Here is a 21,383-nt window from a genome sequence, read left to right on the forward strand (position 1 = left end):
ATGGCTCACCCCCAGCGCCTTGCCGACCCACTCTGTGTTAGCCCAGTGCTCCTTGCTGCTCTGTGCTGCTGTGACAGAACACCCCCAAAACGAGGAACTGCACTAAACGGGGGCTGCCCACCCAATGCACAGCAAGCCAGTCGCTGACACTGGGGTGGTAGAAGTCTCTTTTAGAGTTTATTTTGCAACACGCAGAGCAGGGAGTCAGTTCAGTTCCCGAACTCCCTGAGGACTGAAAGGCAGTGACTCTTAGAGATGAAAGTGGGGTTTCAGTCATGTGTGGGCCCTGGTTGGTCCACAGTGTTCCTGGCCTGCCTTTGAACGGTGATCGGGCCGACACATTTCGTTTGAAATGGCAAAGGTGGGCTCTGGGTTAGTGGGGAGATGGAGCATGACATTGCTCATTCGGGCACTGTGAGCTGCTGCAAGCTCTCAGAATAGGAGCTGGCATTGAGATGTCAACTCTCAGAGCCATCTGAGTCTGTCATCCAGGGTCTTCCCCTTGTCTCACTCCCTTAAGGTCGTGAGTTAACCCTTGCAGACCCTGGGCCAGGTCGAGTTCACATCAAAGGCGTTAGGGCCAGGGGCTCGGCTGCACGTCCTGTACCCAGGCCTCTGCCTCAGAGTTCCCTCCTCCGTGCCTCCAGATCTTCCCGTCACAGACAGCTTCACGTGCCGCCTCGGCTGGCAAGCAGTGCCCCGCCCAGTGCTGGGGGTGTTCTCTGGCAGAAGCACAGATGGGCAGAGAAAGACTTTAAATGCCGGGCTAAGGGGTTTTGCCCCTTAACCCGGCGCAGGCCGTGGGAGGCTTCAGAGCAGGGTGACCACAGGAAGAGCTGTGATTCAGAAAGACCCCCAGGGCGTTAGTGCATTCTTGGACCTGGCACCCCAGGCTTACCCCTCCCATGGCTCCCAGTAGGTTCCCCGCAGTGCCCCCGTGGATCTGTGCCCGTGTCCTGGCCTCCAGCTAGCCGAGGGCCCCTGGATGGCCAGGACAGACAGGGGGTGGGGCAAGGAGCAGACAGCAGATGGACAATGGGGCCTCCTGGTACCTGGCGGGCCACAGGGGTGTGAGATGACGTTGCCAAGCAAACAACCAGGCACACCCTCTGTCCACTGCCCAGCTGGCCCTCCAGACCATCAAAGGCTAGAGCCGGCCCCACATGGGGCCTGGAGGGAACGCCAGGATCCCTCTCCCCCGGCCTGGAGTTGGGCTTAAGCCAGCAGACTTCAAACCCTCAGTCCCGGTGTTACACGGACCACTCCATTTCGGTGGTTCTGTCTCCTCTCTGCAGTGGGGCTCAGTCAGTGGCCACTCCTTTCTTCTCCCCCTTCCCTAGGACAAAGGAGCTGGGAGTTTGGAACCAGGAGGACGGTGCGGGAGGAGTCGGAGTTGAGAGAACTGGGTTCTGTTCTGGAATTTGTGGCTGTGTGACCACAGCGGCCATCAAGTCCACCTGCCGTTGAATCTAGAAAAACCACGCTTTTCTCTAGGCCAAGGCAGTCCTGTGCTTGTACTCACAATTATTTACACTCTATCGGCCAGGTACCCTTGGCCAGTGCACAACCAATACGTCTGTCCCCAGCAGCCCTGTTTGATTTCTGAGGCTCTGAGCTTCAGTTTACCCATTTGTGAAACGGGGTTATACAGTTAGTTCTTTGGCTTTCCCAGAGCTGTCAGGTCTATGTGCATTTTCATGTCTGGCTCAGAGAGTTCTAGGTTCTCATAGGAACAGGAAGTTGTTGCACTCTGAAATGTGTTTACAAGTAGGATGAGGAGCTCACTCAGATCGGTGTTGGAGTTCCCCGCTCCCAGCTGGCTCTGTTCCAGGCCTTCCTGCGGAGGTGAAGACAGGGACTCTGAGCCTGCAGGCAGGCAGAGCCAGGCCTGGGAGGACCGAGCCTTGGTGCTCCCGACCCTAAAGTGGCACCGGCACCACCAGGAAGTCACTTAAACAGAGTGAACAACGCGGCGGCCTCGCAGAGGCCAGGGGCAGCCCAGCAGCAGGCAGAGCCCCCGCAGCCTCCAGCATGGGGGTGCAGGTCGGGAGGGTGGGCTGGGCTTTTCCATACCCATGAAGCAGCCCCCAGAGCCTGGCACAGGCAAACCTTGCCACAGGTCAGCCACTGTTGTTGATGTTGGGATTGTTACACCATGACCTTGGTTCCAGAAAGACTCCTCCGTGGCACTGATTCACTGCCGGCCCCGTGGCGAGTACTGGGCTCCCACAGTCTCGGCTCTCGGTGGCTCCCGGGCTAGTCACCAGGTGGACAGTTGAGCCAGCACGTTTTATGATGGGAGAGGTGCTGGAGCACACAGCAGTGGACGTGGTCTTAACCCAAGCTCACTGGGGCTGGGATCAGGGAAGAGAATTTTCTAGAAAGTCAAAAACCTACAGGGCTGGTGCGGTGCAGCAGTTTAAGCTGCTGCTTGTGACACCGGCGTCCCATACGGGAGTGTTGGTTCAGTCCCGCTACTCTGCCTCCCATCCAGCTCCCTGCTAATGCACCTGAGAAAGCAGTGGAGGATGGGCCCGGGCCACCCGTGTGGGAGACCAGGGTGCGGTTCCTGGCTCCTGGCTGTTGCAGCCATTTGGGAGTGAACCAGTAAATGGAAGATCTCTTTCCCTCACTCTGACTTTAAATAAGTAAATAAATCTTAAAAAAAAAAATTACAGAAGGTCTGAGACCTGCAGTGCAGCTGCTGTCGTCCCCGTTTTCTCAGATGCAGAAACTGGGGTGGAGAAGGGTTACCCAGCTTTTAAATGCGGCCGCTGGATTCTACTCCAGGGCTGCCTGGCTCCACTCTGCAGGTCTGGGCCCTGCTTCCTGGAGGGTGCTTTGGGCTCCTGGTTGGGTGGTGAGCTCAGCTGGGACCTGACCACGGCCGGGCAAGGGGGCCTGGCTTCCGTGAGGGCTGCAGGCAGGGCGGATGGGCTCTCGGTTAGCGAGCAGGGGTGGCGTGGTGGGTGGTGAGGCCAAGCCACTTCGGGCCCACCCTCTACCTGCACAGGAAGGAGGAAGGTGTGTGGCTCTGGGAGGACCCCAAGGCCCAGCTCCCTGCAGCTTCCGTGCAGGCTGTGGTGGTCCTGTGTACCCTGGAGAGGAAGGAAGGGGGCCTTGGAGGGAGGCAAGGGAAGGAGAGTTGGTTCCCATTTCCCAGAGCGGATGTCAGAGTGCGGCTGGGTAGGGCAGGACCCAAAGGGCCAAGGCCCAGGGCCTCGTCCTCTTCCCCACAGCGTGTACGTCACTCCTGCAACTCCCACCCCCTCAGCCCCTGCCTGACTCCAGGAGAGCCCCGGCCAGGGGGCTGGGGGAGAAAGAAGCTTCGGGAACCCAGACCCTCTCCCCTTCCTTCCCGGCCCTGTTCTACCGTGGAAGAAGAAAGGCTGAGAAGCAAAGTAGTTTTCAGAAGGGCTCCTCCAGCCCGCAGAAGTGCTGCCCAAGCACCGTCCTTCATGAAATCCAATCCTGACCCCACTGTAGCCTCGCACATAATCCCAGAGCCAACCTCCATCATAAACCCAACCCCAACCTCTCCCCCACCTTCAGCCGCAAACTCAGTTCCAATCCCAACCCTACAAAGAACCCCAATCTAACCCCAAACCAACCCTGACGTCAGTTTCAACCTCCACATCCACCTGACCCTAACTACCTGTTAGGGACCAGCACTTTGTACCCAGGAGACGCAGAGAAAGGAAACTGACCTCCAGACCGGAGGGGCTTTATTGTAAGCCAGAGAGGGGCGCCACCTCAACTGGACAGACCCCAGGGAAGATGGCGCGCCCCTGCCGAGGGGTGAGGGCCTTAAGTAGGGCTGGGGAAGGAAGTGAAGCGATAGGGGATGGAGTGAGTCCATCAAAGGAGGTGCAGAAGTTCCTGGCCCGGGGCAGCTGGTTCCGCATTCCGAGTTTTACGGTTGGGGGGAAGAGGAGGAAGGGGAAGTATTACGACAGCGGCTTTAAGGTGGGGGCTGTTTGCTCAAGTCGGGTAATTTCCCATCACTCCCGACTGTAAAAAGGTTTAACAAGGAGTGGGGGTGATGTCAGCTTCCTGCTGGTTGGGGGCGTGGCAAGGAGCGAGGGTCCCTCAGTGTCCGAAGGAGCAGCGTGAGAAGCAGTTTGGGAAGTGGCAGTCATTCGGGCGATTAGGAACTTCTGTAACAGGTTGACAAAACACGGAAGAAAGGTTAGAGGCAAAACTACACCACGAGGGGCGTGAGGACGTGGGAGCCAGGTGGGCTGTTTCCAAAGATGGTGGCAGAGCCCCCTGACCCTGACAAGGAGGCTGCCTGCTGCGGGAGTCCGACCGCGCCGGACTTGTTAACGAAGAAGCAGCATTGCTCCCCCAGGAACGAGCGTGGTGGAAAGGTTCAGGCCTCGACAGCTTTGGAGAACTGCTGGCACCAGAGGATCGCCTGGTCCTGTGGTCGCTTGTCCGAGAGGCTGCGTTGGCTGGGGGGTCTCTGCAGGCTCTGGATAGCGTTCGAGCTGGTCTAGGGAGGTTCCTAAACCAGTAGCTGCGGTGTTGCCCCGTGAGGACTCTGAGAGTGGCAGGGGTGTGGAGGATCGACTCGTCCGTGGTGTAAGGTGGTGGTGGTGGGGGGTAGATAGGTGAGGGTACAGGTCTCCGTCCAGTAGGAAGGAAGGCACAAGGAAGTCGGATTCCTGCAGGCAGAGTACTCCCCTGACAAAAGGCAGAGGTGGCGAGAGAGCTCAGGCAGGGGTGGCAGGAGGTGTCTGTGGTGTATATGGGACGGGGTGGGTGGAGGTCAGGTTTGCCCAATCACCGGTTGACCCGCCCGTGGTTGTGGAATGGGAGTTTGAGAGCCGTGGGGGCATGTATAGCATGACTATATGCCCACTGGATGAGCCGCTGAGAATGAGGCCCTGGTTATGCACAAAGGGGCCTGTCCCGGGGGGTGGCCGGGGTGGGGCAGCTTAGCTGCACTTCCAGTGACTGACACGGATTCCTGGGATGTGGGGGCAAATCGGTTAAGTGGTTGGGGGAATGGTGTTAGATTGGGATTGTCCGGCTGAAAAGGCTGGCTGTCCCTTCTTCTAGCAGGCAGAAGAGGTCCAGACATTGTGGGGAACGGGGCTGAGGTGGAGGCTCAGGCACAGAGCCAGCACGGGGCCAGGAGGGATGCGGAGCGTTGAGGACGGGCGGTAGTGATGGCGCAGGCTGGCCAGTGGAGCGGCCAGGTCAGAGACGGCCGAGAGCAGTGCAGCGACCTCCCCAGGGGAGCAGCGAGCACCAGGAGGAGCTTCTCACCACAGCTCCAACAGCTGGGGGTGACCGCGCTCGGCGCTCGGCGCTCGCCAGGAGTCGGGCTACGACTGCGACCAGGACAGAACCAGAGAGCCAGAGACCATCTTCCAGAAGGAGGTCGGGAAATTGTCAGTGAAGTGGAAGGGTGGAGTGATAAACGGAGGGGGAGGCTGGTTTAAGTCTCAGCAGATGGACCCAGGGTGGATAGGCCTTTCATTTAGCTGCCGTGGGTGTAGCCATGATGACGTGTACAGTCCCGTCCATTTGGGTTGTAGGGACGTACCAGGCTTGGGAATGCACAGGTCAATGGAATTGCCTATCTTGGTGGAAGAGTGGGGACCAGTGAGGGCAGGGGTGAGGAAGGCGTGAATCTGAGTGGGCCCAGGGCGCTGCCTCGATGTGGGACAGGAGAGGGTGAAGCTGAGGGGGAGGCGGGGCGGAAGGGGGCGAGGGCAGGAATCCAGGGATGAGGAGGGGACAGCCAATGAGGATGTCGAAGGGGCTGAGTATAGGGGTTTTTCAGGCATGGCCCTCGGGGTAACAGTTTGATCTGTTCGAGCTGTGTCTCCAGGGCCGGTTTGATCAGTGTTTTTTGTGACCTGTAAGTGCATTCCACCTGCCCTGAGGACCGGGAATGATGTGGAATACGGGATTTGCAAGGCATCCGGAGGAGCTGGACCACCAGGTGTGTTGGGAGTATGGCCGCACCGATTTTCCTAAGGTCCTGGCCGTTAGGCTTTTTCACCCCTAAGATGGGAATGTTATGTGGTGAGCAGGTGGGGTAAGCAGATATGATCAGAGAAGCTTGAGTCCCAGAAGCGTGGGTGGCGCAGGGGGTATTGAGATGTGGTGATGTAAGAGGCTGGGTGTTTCAGGGAGACTGAAATAGGCTCTGGTGAGAGAAACCCTGGGGGCTGTGTGTCCTAGGCAACAGGGTTGATGAGGGAGTGGTTTAGGTCAAGGTTGCAGAAGGCTCAAGGAGTGGTTGCCCATTGTCCCTGGCCTGTTGTGCCAGGAATGTGGTTGTGATATTTACGGGGGACTACAGAGGGATGCTCCCAGCTTCCAAAGAAAGTCTCGTGCCAGGAGGGCCACCGCACGTGGGGGCAGAACTAGAAAAGAATGAGTAAGGATCAGGTCTCCGGATGTCCAGAGAACGGGTGGGGTAGTATGGGGATAGCCTTGCCTGAGATTCCCAGGATAGGGTGGGAACTGATATTAGAAGGGCCACGCCACTCAGTAAGAAGGGAGAAAGCCTCCCTGGTGCCACCCACCAATGGAAAGGGGCAGGCAGCCACAATCCCTCTGGTCAAGGCTCTCTGGACACATGGCTGTAAACAGCGGGGTAGGGGGAGCCTAGGCCTCCTCATTCTAAGAGCTGAGCATAAGGGAATCTGCCGGTTCTGTGGGCTGAACTGAAGGCCTGGGTGCCCAGTCCTGGGGGCAGCCCACCTTCCAATGTCCCCCCATCCACAACGCGGCCACGCCTTCGAGGGAGGCCCAGGGTTTCGGCAAGCCTTTGCCCCGTGGCCTGCGTTGCCACAGCGGAAGCACACACCAGGAGGGCTTTGGGCTGGGAGTCCTGATTGGTTTAGAGCTTTGTGGGTTTAAGGCGGGCTGGAGGAACTGGTATTTGGTTTTCAAGGGTCTCTCCTTCTCCCGTTTGGCCTTGTCCTCCCTATTACTAAATACTCAGAAGGCAACATTTATAAGTTCCTACAGGGGCGTTTGGCATCCCTGTTCTAATTTCTGGAGTTTTTTCTAGTGGCTGGGCCAACTGAGAGTTGCACATTTGTGAGAAGAGAGCGCCTGCAGGCGTGCTGAGATCCAGGCTGGTAGACTCGGGAATGGCTTCTGTGAGCCAGGCTGTGAGAGGGGGTTTTCACCAGAATCCCGGGTGACTTCCCGGCTCTTATCATAACTGACTTGACCATGGGAATTTTTACCATGCCACCTTCTTCTTTTTATAAGATTGTTTATTTGAGAAGGGGGGAGGAAGGGCGAGAGAGAGATCTACCCACTGGTTCACTTCTCAAATGGCTTCAACAGCCAGAGCTGGACAGAAGGCCGCTGGGTGTAGGTTCATGTTTTGTTTGTGCTTTGTCAGCATGTTCGCAGGCTGCTTGCCAAAGTGGGCCCGCTCACCGGGAGTGAGTGTGCAATGTCACATATGAAGGGTATCTGACCAGGTGCAGCGGGACACCTGGGCCACACCATGGGGCTCCTTTCAATATTTGCTGGATTCCTGGAGGAGCAAAGCCAGTCCTCGACATGGGACACGGGCACAGGAAAAGGAGCGTGGACCTGGATGCTGCCTTCCACTCTCACTACCTCCCGGAGGGGGAACATATGGAGGGGCTGAGTCTTGGAATAGGGGGGCGGGCAATGGGGTGGAGGCGGAGGCGGAGGGGGCAGAACTAGGAACCGAATCCAGAAGAAGGATGGAGGGTGGAGGGCGGAGCGGGGGAAGGGGCAGAAGAGCCATAGGGAAGGGGTTCATCCGCTGGGTCAGGATCTGAAATGGAAGAGGGGTAGCCTGGGGATCAGGGGTCTTGGGCATGTGGCTTTCCGGAGTCTCTGCAAGGAGGAGCTGGAACGTGGAAGTGAGGAACAAAGAAGACGGCCAAGGTTGGGGCTGAAGGTCCTGAATTCAAGCCAATGATTCTGATTGTCCAGTGAATATCTTGGCCAAATTTGGAGGCAAAGGAGTTTTTTGGCCTTGAGGTCAGCAGCTAACCCTGGAGTCCCACGGTTCTGCAAAAGGCAACCTGAGGACCGTCAGAGGGAACAGACTGTTCTGGTCCCTGGTCCCACGGTGCTGGCGGGAAGGGCGCAGCCACCTTTCCTGAGGTGGCCCTTGGTCCAGGAAGTGCCGAGACGGAAACCTGGGGAGTGGCTGAGCATCCTCCGACCCCTGGGGTCTGATCTGTGAGAGAGATATCTACCCCAGGACACCACGGGGAGAGAGGAGGCCGCTGCTGGAGGCCAGTGATCAGGTGGTGAATGGGGAGAGCAAGAGGGGAGGGAGCAGACCTGGGAGCAGGGAGGAGAGTGAACTGGGGCCTCCCTCAACGCCAGCAAGAGGCCCGAAAGGGTCTCCGCCCCACTCAGTAGCCGTTCCCTATCATAGAGCAACCAGGCTCGGGGTGTGTACCAGTTGCCCTCTAGCCAAAGTGAGCCGGAGTCCCCGCAGCACTCGACAGACCAGGCCAAGAGGAGGTCCTGGGCTTGGCCAGGGTTCGACCCTAAATGTTAGGAGCCGGCATTTTGTATCCAGGAGACATAAAGAAAGGAAACCGACCTCAACCAGACAGACGGAGGGAAGACTGCGCACCGGCTGAGGGGTGAGGGCCTCATCCCGAGCCAGGGAGGGAAGTGAAGCCATAAGGGCTGGAGTGAGCCCGTCAGCGGGGGTGCAGAAGTTCTCCTGCCCCGGCAGCCGGTTCCGCATTTCGCGTTTTCCAGTTGGGGGAGGAGGAAGGTGAAGTACTAGGACAGGACCCCGGCTTTAAGGTGGGATTGTTTGTTCAAGTCTTTGTGATTTCCCAAGTGTCCCCAAGTCTTTACACCAACGTCCTGTCCGAACCTCAGCCCCACACCGGAACCCCAACCCAATTGGAATCCTAATGTGAACTCCTCTCCCTAACTGCTGGGGAACCCCATGCTGATCTTAGGCCGGCATTCACCATCCCTGCCCCTCCAGTCCACCTAAGCCCCATCCAGTTCCAGCATGGCTCTCAGCCTCAGCCATCGCCTTCCCAGCCCACTCCACCCACCCCTGCTCGAGGCTCCCTTTCCTTCCCCAGTCACCATCTCATTCCTACCCCAGCTACTGGAGGCCGCCACAGGGCTCACTGGACTGAACTTGCAAACCTCGGCCAGTGTATACATACACACACACACACACACACATACACACACACATCTCAATGCACTCTGAGCACACAAGGTGCACACACAACATGCACACACTTCTCAATATGCACACACATGAACTCACACCAGTGTGCGCATGCATGCACACACCTCAGTGTACACATACACACAGCCCTCACTGCACACGTATGCATGCATGTGCACACATGTGTATACACACCCCGGTGTGCACACATGCACATGCAATCATATATACTTCAGTGCACACACATAGACCTCATTGTCACGCACATGCACACACACACCCCTTGTGGGGTATATACACTCATACCTCAGCACACATACATGCTCTCTTTGGTGTACAGACATGCCCTGTAGGGGATCACACACGCACCTCAGCAGGTACAGACATACTTTGTTGTACTTGTACACATCCCAGTGTATACACACACACACACACACACACACGAAGGGGAGGGGAGTCCTGCCAGGCTCTGAGGACTGGCCTGCGAGGTGGACCAAGCGTTTCCTGCCCCGCCCTGTGGCTAGGCCCCTTAGGAGCTTCCTGCCCCGCCAAGTCCTTCAATATTGACTCTCCTCCCTCCCTCAGCATCCCTGCCCACTGCCTCCCTGGAGCTGGCCTGGCACCGGCCAGGGCTGGAGAGGAGCAAGGCAGAGGGCCTTTCTCCCGTGCCGTGGGGAGCTCTGCCGGCCTCGAACAAACAGCGAACACACGCGGTGCTGAGGGCACGGTCCTGGCGGGGTTCAGGGTCCGAGGGTTGCAGGCTTATACCAGCTCCTCCCACTAGACCACGCGTGCTGGAGGGCACTGCGCCTGCAGGGGCCTGGCGTGGGGAGCGGGCGGAGCTCAGGGAGGACCCAAGGCTGCAGGATGGGCAGGATGGGGCCAGCAAAGGGTGAGGGCAGGCGGCGGCTCAGCAAGGCAGCGGTGGCCAGAGGAACCTGTGGGGACCAGGAACTGCCGCTCCTGCTGCTAACGATGGTAACGACCGGAGGACGCCTCACCCAGGGCTTTCTATGAACCCAGCATCAGGGTGAACAGTCTAAAACCTTCTCTGAGACTCAGAGAGGGGAAAACATTTGCACAAGTTCACACACCTCAGAACAGGCAAGAGGTGGGACTTGAACCCAGTTCCTCTTTAAAGTCGCGGGAGCCGAGCCTGGTCCCTAACTCAGCTCGAAGTCTCAGCTCTCTCATTCCAGGGTGTCTTTCTAACCCCTCCCTTCCCCAGGCTGAATAACTCAACATTTCCCTGACTATCCCAGCCCCTAACACCCTCGGCACAAAATGACCTTGAACCCCGGTTCCTTCTCTGAGAACACTTGCTCTCATTCTTCAGAACTCGGCGCTGGCACAGCCTCCTTGGGAAAACCTTCCAGAACCGCCTTGCCCGGGACTGTATGAGGTGGCCCCTCCTCACCGGGGCAGCAAATCCCCCCCACCCTGCCCCACTATCCCAGGCTGTCCGTCTGGCCCCTTACCTCCCTTGTCAAGGGCAGGGCAGGGCCTGCAGGCCCTATACCAACCAGCACATGGCCTGGCTGGGGGTGACCACAGGACCCAGCCTGGTGCCCAGGGAGGGGCTGGGGGCTGACCTCTTCTCTTCTCAGCCTTATCTGATCCAGAGGCCGGATGGGCGAGCAGATGAGATGCTGACAAAGGCTCTGGGTTACTCAGTAACCCTGCCTGCTTTAAAAGGCCCCCTGCTCTGGCTGCCACAGCCAGCTGCTCCTCTCCTCAGCCACCTGCTGCCATGAACACCTTCCTGCTCTGCGGACTGTGCCTCCTCGGGGCCTGTGCCACCCTGGTGGAGGGGGTCACCGTGCAGGTAAGGCCCCAGCCCAGCCCTGCGCCCAGGCGCTCCATGGACCTGGCCCCAAGGGAGTGGGGGCGTGTCTGAAGCTTGGCCTTCTTGGGGGACTCCCTCCACCCTGTAACTGTCCCTTCAACCTGGGAGGAGCTCAGGAAGAGAGAAGAGAGAGAATCATTTGGGAAAGGCCAGCAATTGGGTATCTTGTGATTGCACCACCGTGCCCCAGCCCGCACCATTTACCACTGGAGAGAGGCCCCGGGCGCAGCAGCTTGCTGCCGAAGGAGCTGGATTGGACTTCAGACCCTACTCCTCTGACCTGCGCTCCGCCAGAGCATCTGCCTGGGTTCCAGGAATGTCAGGGACATCTTACAGGTGTGCCCGCAGGTGCGACACCGCCGACAGGCCAGCCTGGCACTCAGCAGGGGCCCGGGAGGCCTTTTATTGCATCTCAAATGCCAGGTCGCAGGCCCGTGCTGAGGCCAGAGGATCCGCTGGCGTTGCTGTCAGGCAGTGGGGAGCCGAGCTGCCCAAGGCCCTGGGCCCACGCCTGGCCCCGCGTCCCTGGGGGATGCAGAACCTCACGGCCACAGCGCAAAGCCCGACGGGAGCGACGCCTGGCTCCGCGCCCCGGCCTCACCCGCTGCGGGGCTCCCGTCCCCCACGCTCTGCGCCCCAGGGGCTGCAGTGGCCCGGGCCAGGGGCCGCGCGGGACCTCAGGCCGCCTCACGCTCTGCCCTGTGGCTTTCAGGATGGAGCGCTCTCCTTTCCTCTGGAGGCTGTGAAGAGGCTGAAAGACCTCGAGGAGCTCCCGCAGCCCAGGCTTGCAAGCCCTCTCCGGAAGCTGGCACCCCGGCCTCGTGAATCTGCCATTCCCAACGCCTGTAGAAACCAGAACTTTCCAGAAGCGCTCAAGCCTCTCTGCAAGGAGCCCAACGCAGGCCAGATCCTCCAGCGGCTGGGTGAGCAGCCTCCTCTCTGATTGGTGGGGTGCAAGGAGAAGGTGTGCTCTGATTGGGGGTTCGGAGGCGGGGCTCGGCTCTGATTGGTGGGTCTGCTAAGCCCTTTGCTTCTTCGGTTCCGATTGTAGCAGGCAAGGTCTAGGGCGATCCCAGCAGGCCGTGGTGGGTAAGGAGCCCCGCGCCCAATCCTCAGCCCTGAGCTGCATGGCCTCTGGTAGGGGCTCTCTGACCGGCTGGCCTGAGCGGTCCGTGTGTCCTGACTTGGACGGCAGCCTAGCGAGCCGGAGGACAGGCCCCTGGGATTCTGGGGGCAGGCACGGGTGTCTGGCTCAGGGCAGGCGTCTGGCTCGGGGTGGGGGGAGGAGGCTGCTCTCACCAGGCCCCGTCTTTTTGCCCAGTGGCCATCGCGCAGGACCCGAGCACGTGTGAGATCTGTGCCTACGCCGCCTGTACCGGATGCTAGGGTGACCCTGCCTTGCTCGCTGCCTTCTCTCTGCTACCTGCCAGGAGGGGCTGCCCCCAAAACCCCCACTCTCGGGAGCTCAGCCCGCTCTGGCTCAGGCTGTGGGGCGGTGGGGTGGGTGACATCAGAGCTGCCTCGGGACCAGCGGCCCGGTGCTTCCCAAGATCCACTCCAACTCTCAGCTAATAAACCGGATTACAAACTACCCGTGGTCTTGCCTCCATTTCCTACCTTCACCTGTCAGTGTAGCCATCATCTGGCTTTAGGGATGTCTTCCCTGCCCGGGCAGCGTGGGATCTCCAGACCACGGGGTGATGATGAGAATTCTGCTTTTCCTTCTCTTCTCCTGGGATTGCCAAAGTCACCAAGCCCAGGATTCGGTCCTAGCTGGTTGGGTGCCCAACACAGACACTTGGCCTGCTAGGGGATCAGCATCAAGCTCTCTCTTGAATAGTCAAGGTGCCCTGGATCTGGCTCTCTGACCACAGCAGTGTGGCCTCCCACCCTGCCCAGGAATCCATCCCAAGCCACACCTCTGGCCACGTCATCTGTGTCCTGCTCGCCTCTGACCACCCCTCTTCCCACAATGCCAGGTGGATGCTGGCTCAGGTGCCAAGGCTTTGTTCCATGGCCTCTTTTCAAGAGGTTGTGCATGGCTGTGTGCCTGGGGAAGTCTCCCTGTGCCCCTGCAGGGCGGGGGCCTGTCCATGTGGATGATTGCGGATGACTGCCTGTGGATACAACCCAAGCAGGGAACAGCAATGGGCTAGGGCTCCACAGCCTGTGTGGTGTTAGGAACGCAGCTCTTCTGCTTTGTGGCCCCAGCCTCTGCCTCTGTTAACCCCAGGGCACTGCCAATACCTGCCTCCCAGGCTGGGCAAAAGAATGCATGGAAGCCCCGACCCCAATAGATCTACACAGCCATAAGAGGAATTCAATCCATGGTAACAACCCCAGGAAGGGACCAAGGTCAGGCTGAGGGTGATTCAGGCAGGGGTGAGAGGGGCAGGTGCAGGCTGAGGCCAGTGAGCAACAGCAGAGGGAACAAGGAAGGAGGAGACAGCCAGGGTCCTTCCTGGGAAGTGGGGTGGGTCTCGGGGGAAGGCCACAGGAGGATTCAGACAGGATTCCCCTGGCTGCCGGATGCCCCGGGCTGAGGTCAGGTGTTGTGAACTGGGCAGGGAGATTGCATTTTCCTTAGCCCTGGAAATGTATCTTGGGATGGATGGAATTTCAGAACCAACACGGAAGCCGGGAGAAAGAGGTGTCCAGAAGGTGAGGGCGGGGTGGGGTGGCCACAGACACAGGCACTAGAGCCGTACAGTTGGGACTGTGGGCAGCCTGGGAGGCAGCCAGGACCGGGTTGAGCCTGACTGTGTTATCCACAAGCAGTGTGTTCTTCTCTGAGACTCGATTTCACAGAGCCTGCCTCCGAGGCTGCTGGAAGTTCGGGGAGATGTGTAGTGGGGGTGGAATCCTTTCATGCTCCAACTCTGGGATGAGTCCTGGCTCTGCCTGCTGCAGTTGTGTGGCTTCGGACAGGTTCCTTAGCCTGCTCTCTCCTCAGTTTTCTTTCCCATGACATGGGATGACAAGAATCTCCACGTGACCCTACTTCTGGGTATGGATCTGAATGGCATGGATTCAACGCATCCAAGAGGCACCTGCATGCACCGTTCATTATCGCACTGTTGACAGTAGCCCAGGTGTGGAAGCCACTGGGGTGTCCATTGACAGATGAACTGATCAAGAAAATGTGCTGTGTGTGCTTGTGGAATAGTATTCAGCCCTAAAACCAAATGGGATCCTGACGTTTGCAGTGAGTGGAACTGGAGGCTGTTGTGTTAAGCAAAGTCAGCCAGACACAGAAAGACAAACTTTGCATGCTTATCTCTCCTATGTGGAAGTTAAAGTTGATGTGAGAGATGACCAGAGCATGGGAACGGTGGGGGAGAGGGGCCAGAGGGAGGTGTGTAATGGGCGTCAGAACACAGTCGGTCAGAGGAACAGGTTCTAGCTCCTGGTTCCTGGCTTCGGATCAGCCCAGCTCCGGCCATTGCGGCCATTCTGAGAGTGAACCAGCGGATGGAAGACCTCTCTCTCTCTCTCTCTGTAACTCTGCCTTTTGAATAAAATAAATACATCTTTTTTTTTTTAAAAGTGCAAGGATTATGTTAGTTAGAAATTGAGAAGATAAACAAAGGATCTCTTTATAGGGCTGAATGAAGATTAAACATAGCAATACTGAAAAATACTGGGATTCTTAAAGCGCAACCAGTCCTGAACAACTGTGGGTTAAAGAAGAAATTAAAAGGCAATTGGAAAAGTATCTTAAAGAAAAAAGTGGAAGCACAACATACTAAAATTTATGGGCTGCAGCAAAAGCAGTTCAAAGAAGGAAGATTATAGTAATAAACACATAATAAAAAAAGAGAAATTTCTCAAACAACTACACTTCAAGGAAGTAGAAGAAGAAGAATCTAAGCTCAAATTACTAGAGAGGAGGAAATAATAAAGTTCAGAGCAGAAAGAAATGATTGAGAGACCGGACAAGCATAGGAAATGTCAACAAAATTAGGAGTTGTAGTCTTTTTTTTTGAAAGTCAGAGACAGATCTTCCATCTGCTGGCTCACTCCCCAGACGGCTGCAATGGTCAGTGCTGGGCCAGGCCAGAACAAAGAGCCAAGAACTTCTTCTGGGTCTCCCATGTGGGTGCAGGGGCCCAAGGACTTGGGTCATCTTCTGCTGCTTTCCCAGGCCATAACAGAGAGCTGGATCGGAAGTGGAGCAACAGGACTCAAACCGGCGCCCATATGGGATGCCGGCATCCCAGCCAGCGGCCTTACCCCCTACTCCACAACACTGGCCCAGGAGATGCAGTTTTCAAAAAGATGGAATTGACAAGTCTTTAATTTGACTAAGAAGAAAAAAGAAGATTCAAGTTAAAAGCATTAAAACTTTTCCAAGACTAGGAAAAAAACAAGGATCTCTACTCTCACTACTTTTATTTAACATAGTGCTGGAAGTCCCAGCCAGAGTAAGTAGACAAGGAAAAGAAATAAAAGGCATATAACGTAGAAAGGAAGAAGTTAAATTATCTCTGTTTGAACAGGAGGTGATCTTATGTATAGAAAACCCTAAAGACACAAATAAGTGGAAAGATATCCTGTGTTCATGGATTAGAAGAATTAATATTGTTAAAATGGTTTACAGATTTGATACAGTCCCTATCAAAATTCCAACTACATTCTTCACGGAAACAGGAGATGTGATTTTAAAATTCATATGCAACTGCAAAAGGACATGATTGCCACAGCAATCCCGAGCCAATAAAACAAAGCTAGAGACACCACACTGCAGATCTCAAAATCTACCACAGGGGCCGGCGCTGTGGCGTAGTGGGTAAAGCCGCTGCCTGCAGTGCTGGCATCCCATATGGGCGCCAGTTCGAGTCCCAGCTGCTCCACTTCCGATCCAGCTCTCTGCTATGGTCTGGGAAAGCAGCAGAAGATGGCCCAACTGCTTGGGCCCCTGCACCTGCTGGGGAGACCCAGGAGAAGCTCTTGGCTCCTGGCTTCGGATCGGCATGGCTCCCGCCGTTGAGGACAATTGGGGAGTGAACTAGCAGATGGAAGACCTTTCTGTTTCTCCTTCTCTCCACCTGTAACTCTACCTTTAAATAAATAAAATCTTTATTTTTTAAAAAAATGAAATAACTCAGGCACAGACAGACAAGTCATGCATAATCTCACTTACATATGAAATCTAAAAAAAAAAAAAAAAATGAACTCATGCAAGCAGAAAGTAGAACCATGGTTAGAAGGGTCTGGGGCCAGGCAGAAGGTGGTGGAAACAGGACATGGTAAGGGGGGAGGGGGGAGGGCAGAGAGACACTCCTCAGGCCCTAAGCAAGTCCTTTTCCGGGCTGCTGTTGTGACTGGGAAGAACCTGCTTTGTCACATCTGAGATCCTGGGCCAGGTATTTTCCTCTCTGCACCTGTCGCTCCATGGTGGTACAGCAGGGAGGGGACAACACTATCTGTTTCATCTGACTGTCATGAGGACTCTGTGCATCAGCGCGTGCCAAGTGCATACAGTGATGCTTAGAATACAGTAAATGCTCCATCAACACTGGCTGGCACTATAATCACTTTTTAAAAAACATTTATTTATTTATTTATTTGAAAGGCAGAGTTACAGAGAGAGAGAGTGAGCGAGTGAGCAAGAGAGAGATGTCTTCCATTCACTAGTTCACTCCCCAGATGGCCGCAACAGCCGGAGCTGGGCTGATCTGAAACCAGGAGCCAGGTGCTTCTTTCAGGTCTCCCACATGGGTGCAGGGGCCCAAGGATTTGGGCCATCTTCTGCTGCTTTCCCAGGTGCATTATCAGGGAGCTGGATCAGAAGTGGAAGAGCGGGGACTCGAACTGGTACCCATATGGGATGGTGGTACTTCAGGCCGATGCCTAACCCGCTGTGCCACAGTGCCAGCCCCAGGCACTATTATGGTTAATATCCCTTAGGGCTGCTAGGAGGGAGGGAGGGAGGGACAGAGGGCTCACAGCTGGAGCCGGCCAGGTGATCCCTGGGGAGGCCTGGAGCGGAGCAGGAGCTCGGGGAAGTGTTCCCAGGCCGGCTCCGGCAGTCAGCCTGGATTATGTCGGAGGGAGTGCTGGGTGATTCCTCCCCTGTGCACTCCGCCTGTTCCCCCCACTCCTGCCCGGCCCCACTCCTGGTCAGGAACACAGAAGCCCTTGCTCTGAAGCTGAGGACGCCTGGAGCTCCACTTTGGGACAAGTGGGTCTAGGTTGCTCGTGAGCCTGGGAGACTCACTCCCATTCCGGACCTCAGCACCCCCATCTGCCAAATGGGCCTTAATGAGTCAACACTTCAGGTGCTGGAGGCCGCAGGGAAGTTTCCTTCCTCCCCACCCCGCCCAAGACCATCTGAGTACAAGGAAGGGAGACGCTGACTCCACGTGTGGCATGGAATCTTTATTCAAAAGCAGGCCTGCCTTGGGGATAAGCCCTCCTCCTGTCCCATGTCCTTTGCATCAGATCTGGCTGCTTGGGCCCTGGGAAGGCAGTGATGGCCCTTGGGGGCCAGGGGCCCCGCCCGAGCTCGGCTGGGGTGGGAGGCTGCCAGGACAGACAGCTGACGGTCCAGGGCTCCAGGGTGGGCTCCAGTACCCGGGCCATCTCAGAAGCAGCCGGTGCAGGCGACATTCACACATAGCTCACAGTCGTCCACGGCGATGTGTCCTGGACAGGAGAGAGAGGGGGCCAGCTGAGGCTGAATGTGGGGAGCTGGGGGCCGGGCAGCAGCGAGAAGCAAAGGAAGATGCTTGGCTCACGGCCTGGGCACCATCCTTTGGAGCGGGGCCCTTGTGCTCAGTTCTCCTGCCTGCTACAGGGACAGGGCACAGGGCTGCCGTGCACAGGGACGGCTGCAGGGCGCTTCTGGCTTCGGCCTGGCCCAGCCCTGGCTGTTGCACACATTTGAAACAGTGGATGAGATAGCTGTGTCTCTCTTTCTCTCTACCTCTCAAACAAACAACATTAGAACAAAATAAAAGGGGGTCGGCACTGTGGCATAGTGGGTTAAGCCACCGCCTGCAGCACCAGCATCCCATATGGGCACTGATCCAGGATCCTGCTAACAGGCCTGGGAAAGCAGCTCCTGGCTCCTGGCTCCTGGCTCCTGGCTCCTGGCTTTGGCCTGGCCCAGCTGCAGCCATTGCAGCCATCTGGGAAGTGAACCAGCAGATGGAAGATTCTCTGTCTCTCTGTCTCTCTCTTTTTCTCCCACATGTGTATATCTCCCTCTCTTTCTCTAAGTCCGCCTTTCAAAATAAATAAAATCAATCTTTTTTTAATTTGACAGGTAGAGATATAGTCAGTGAGAGAGAGAGACAGAGAGAAAGGTCTTCCTTCTGCTGGTTCACTCCTCAAATGGCTGCTACAGCTGGTGCTGTGCCGATCCGAAGCCAGGAGCCAGGTGCTTCTCCTGGTCTCCCATGGGGTGCAGGGCCCTAGCACTTGGGCCATCCTCCACTGCACCCCCAGGCCACAGCAGAGAGCTGGACTGGAAGGGGAGCAACCGGGACCAGAACCCAGCACCCATATTGGGATGCCGGCGCTGCAGGCAGAGGATTAACCAAAAGAGCCACGGTGCTGGCCCAATAAAATAAATCTTTAAAAAAATATTTAAAAAATAAAAAAGAGTTCTGCTCAGCTGCCATCTCCTGTTGGAGGCCTTGCAGGCCCCTCCTTCCCTTGGATTCGAGCACCTGTCTCTGGGCTTCTGGGATTAAGAGGGTTCCCGGGGCGTCTGCCTTGCTGAGCTCCGACCTGGCCAGTTCCAGGAGGATGGGGCCAAGTTTTCTGAATCCCCTTGTCCTGGCCCCTGCCTGCCAGCAGAGCATGGAGGAGCTGGGTGTGGGAGGAGGCACCCGAGAGGAGGGGGTCCTGCGGGGGCAGCCACTCACTCAAGGTGTCGAAGATGCTGGCCGCTTCCTGCAAGGCGCAGATGGGCCGGAGGTCCAGGGGCAGCTCCGGGTGGTGGCACACAGCAGGCTGGGGGCTCTTGCTGCTGTGGGTCATCTGGTACCCTTCCAGGTCACTCAGCTTCTTCACGGATTCCAGCTGCACCTTGAAGCCTTGATACTGCGGAGGGGAGGGGATGGGAGCCATCAGGCCCCCGGCCAGGAAGCCACTGCCACAGCCCTGTGGCTCCTCCACCCCTGGTGGTCCTCATGGAAAGTCCAGCCTGACCGTCTCCCACCCAATGCCCGCCGCACTCCACTGTGAGCAGGCTGTTGGGCGGGGGTGGTAGAGACAGGTGCACCCTGGCTCCCATCCCAGCTCTGTCACTGCCTGGCTGCTGGCTTTTGTCTGCTGGGAGCCTCAGCCCCCTCATCTGACGTCCCCTGCTGGGGGCTGGCACCAGGACACACTCACTGACCCGGTGCTGTACCTGGAACCAACCTGGCTGAGTGATGGCACCCACAGCTAGTTGGGCTGCATGGCCAGGGCTGCAGGGGGACGCTGACTCCCTGCAGCCTCCACAGGACCCCTTTGTACTTCCCAGGGAGGCCCTGCCCAGAGCCAGGAGTGCACCCTGGGGCCACAGGAAGGCCCCCAGCTCCTTCCCTGTCCCAAGCAGGCCTGGCTGCCTGGCAGCCTCACAGGTGCCTTGGACAGACACTGGGACTCTCCCCTCTTCTCCTGGGGCCTTCGCACACGCAGTGCCCTGGGCCTCACCACCGCCTCTTACCCTGCAGCTCCATGAAGGTTACCTGCAGAGGACATTACTCTGGTGCTTCCCCTCCACCACCCACATGTGGGGGTGAACAGAGCACACTAGGACATGAGAGGGGGCCTGCTGCCCTCCTGGGCCCCATTGCCCGTCAGGACAGAGTCCACATCTCTCTCTACTCTCTGACCTTGGCCTTGGAGGAGAGCCGGGAGGAATGCACCAAAGTTCATAGTTATTGTCACCATCAGCCGCTGTCCACATTCCAGCGGCCCCACCCACCAGCTGTCTTGGTCCTCGAGGCAGTGACGATGTGGGCTGAGCCCTGGGCCCTCCAGGCAGACAGCAGGCTGGCGGGGGACTCACCTGGATGTAGACTGACTGTGTGCTGTGCAACAGCACCAGGAGGACCACAGCCACCCCCGACAGGAGCCCCATGGTCCTGCTGCCCGTCTCGGGTCCTCCGTGTCGCCGTCCACCTGGCTCCCACCTGCTTCCCTATTGAGCAGCTCCTTATAGGCCAGGCTCCAGGCCCTGGTCACTCATTAACTGGCCGGCTGGGGTGGGGTTGACAGCAGGCTGACTCTGTGACAAGCCCAGAGCTGGTTCCCAGGAGGGAGGTTGGGGTGATGAGGCTGGAAGCCCCGAGCGTGTGGGGCACAGTGCGTGCAGAGCTCCGTGCCAGGGCCCGCCTCCACATCACTTTCCATCAGCTCCCTGCAGGGACAGGGGAAGTGAAGCTCAAGAGGTGGTGCCCTGCCCCTGGTGACGGAGCCAGTCAGTGGCAGGGCACGAAGGCCAGCAGAGGTCTTTGGCCCAGGTCAGCCCCTGGTTCCAGACAGGCTGGCCTGGGACCAGATGGGCAGGTGCAGTACTGATGTGAGCACGCTCCAGTCCTGGCTGCACTGAGACCGCTCTCTCTCCTAGCCCTCTCCTTGCGTCTGTTTAATGACAAGTCTTCTTTTTTAAGCATTTGTTTATTGATTTGAAAGGCAGAGTAATACAGAGGGAGAGATGGAAGAGAGAGAGAGAGAGAGAGGTCTTCCATCTGCTGGTTCACTCCCCAAATGGCCGCAATGGCTAGGGCTGGGCCAGGCTGAAGCCAGGGACCTAGAACTCCATCCAGGTCTCCCACATGGGTGGCAGCGACCCAAGCATTTGGGCCATCTTCTGCAGCTTTCCCAGGTGCATTCGTGGGAAGCTAGATGGGAAGCAGAGCAGTCAGGTCTCAAACCAGCGCTCATGTGGGATGCCAATGTCTAAGCGGCTGCTTAACCAACATTGTGCTACAAATGCTGGTCCCAAGGACCATTCTATCCAGCTGCCTAGGCCTCCACTTCGCCTCTGCCTGCCACCTCCCACCCAAGCCACGTGCCCCAGAGCCAAGCGGGTCCTCTTTCACCTGTCTGTGCCTTTCAGAAGCCAACAGTTAAACTTGGTCTGCAGGAATGAGCTCCAGCCTTGAGCAATGGGCCTGGCCATGGATCCTCGTCCCGTGGCAGCAGCGTGATCTTGGGCATGTCACATCAAATCGGACTGAGCCTTAGTTTTCTCTTCCCCCAAATGGGCATAAGAGAACCCACAGCATAAGACTGCTCTAAGAAGGGAGGGGGCCCGGCCGGCAGCAGGGACCCCAGCCTCACGCTGCCTTCCACGCAGTGCATCACCAACCGCCTCAGCGGCTACAGGTTGGGTCAGAGAAAAGGGCGCTGTGTATAAGGGTG

At 57.4% G+C, this 21,383-nt stretch overlaps 2 protein-coding genes across 2 annotated transcripts; one reads left to right on the top strand and one right to left on the bottom strand.

The window, feature by feature from the left end:
- The first annotated feature begins 10,816 nt into the window (after positions 1-10,816).
- Positions 10,817-12,609, top strand: GUCA2A (guanylate cyclase activator 2A). The gene is made up of 3 exons (XM_002715179.6): positions 10,817-10,997; positions 11,731-11,941; positions 12,340-12,609. Exons 1-3 carry the CDS (start codon positions 10,923-10,925, stop codon positions 12,402-12,404), a joined length of 351 nt encoding a protein of 116 aa, XP_002715225.2. The 5' UTR covers positions 10,817-10,922; the 3' UTR covers positions 12,405-12,609.
- Positions 12,610-17,378: 4,769 nt separating this feature from the next.
- GUCA2B (guanylate cyclase activator 2B) lies at positions 17,379-20,185 on the bottom strand. The gene is made up of 3 exons (XM_008265469.5): positions 20,026-20,185; positions 18,893-19,070; positions 17,379-17,666 (listed from the first exon to the last, which is right to left on the bottom strand). The coding sequence occupies exons 1-3, from the start codon at positions 20,095-20,097 to the stop codon at positions 17,605-17,607; spliced, it is 312 nt and encodes a 103-aa protein (XP_008263691.3). The 5' UTR covers positions 20,098-20,185; the 3' UTR covers positions 17,379-17,604.
- Positions 20,186-21,383: the final 1,198 nt, after the last annotated feature.

The sequence above is a fragment of the Oryctolagus cuniculus genome, chromosome 7 (genome assembly GCF_051225735.1).
Source record: "Oryctolagus cuniculus isolate XC-2025 breed Fujian yellow rabbit chromosome 7, ASM5122573v1, whole genome shotgun sequence".
NCBI classification, from domain to species: Eukaryota; Metazoa; Chordata; class Mammalia; order Lagomorpha; family Leporidae; genus Oryctolagus; species Oryctolagus cuniculus.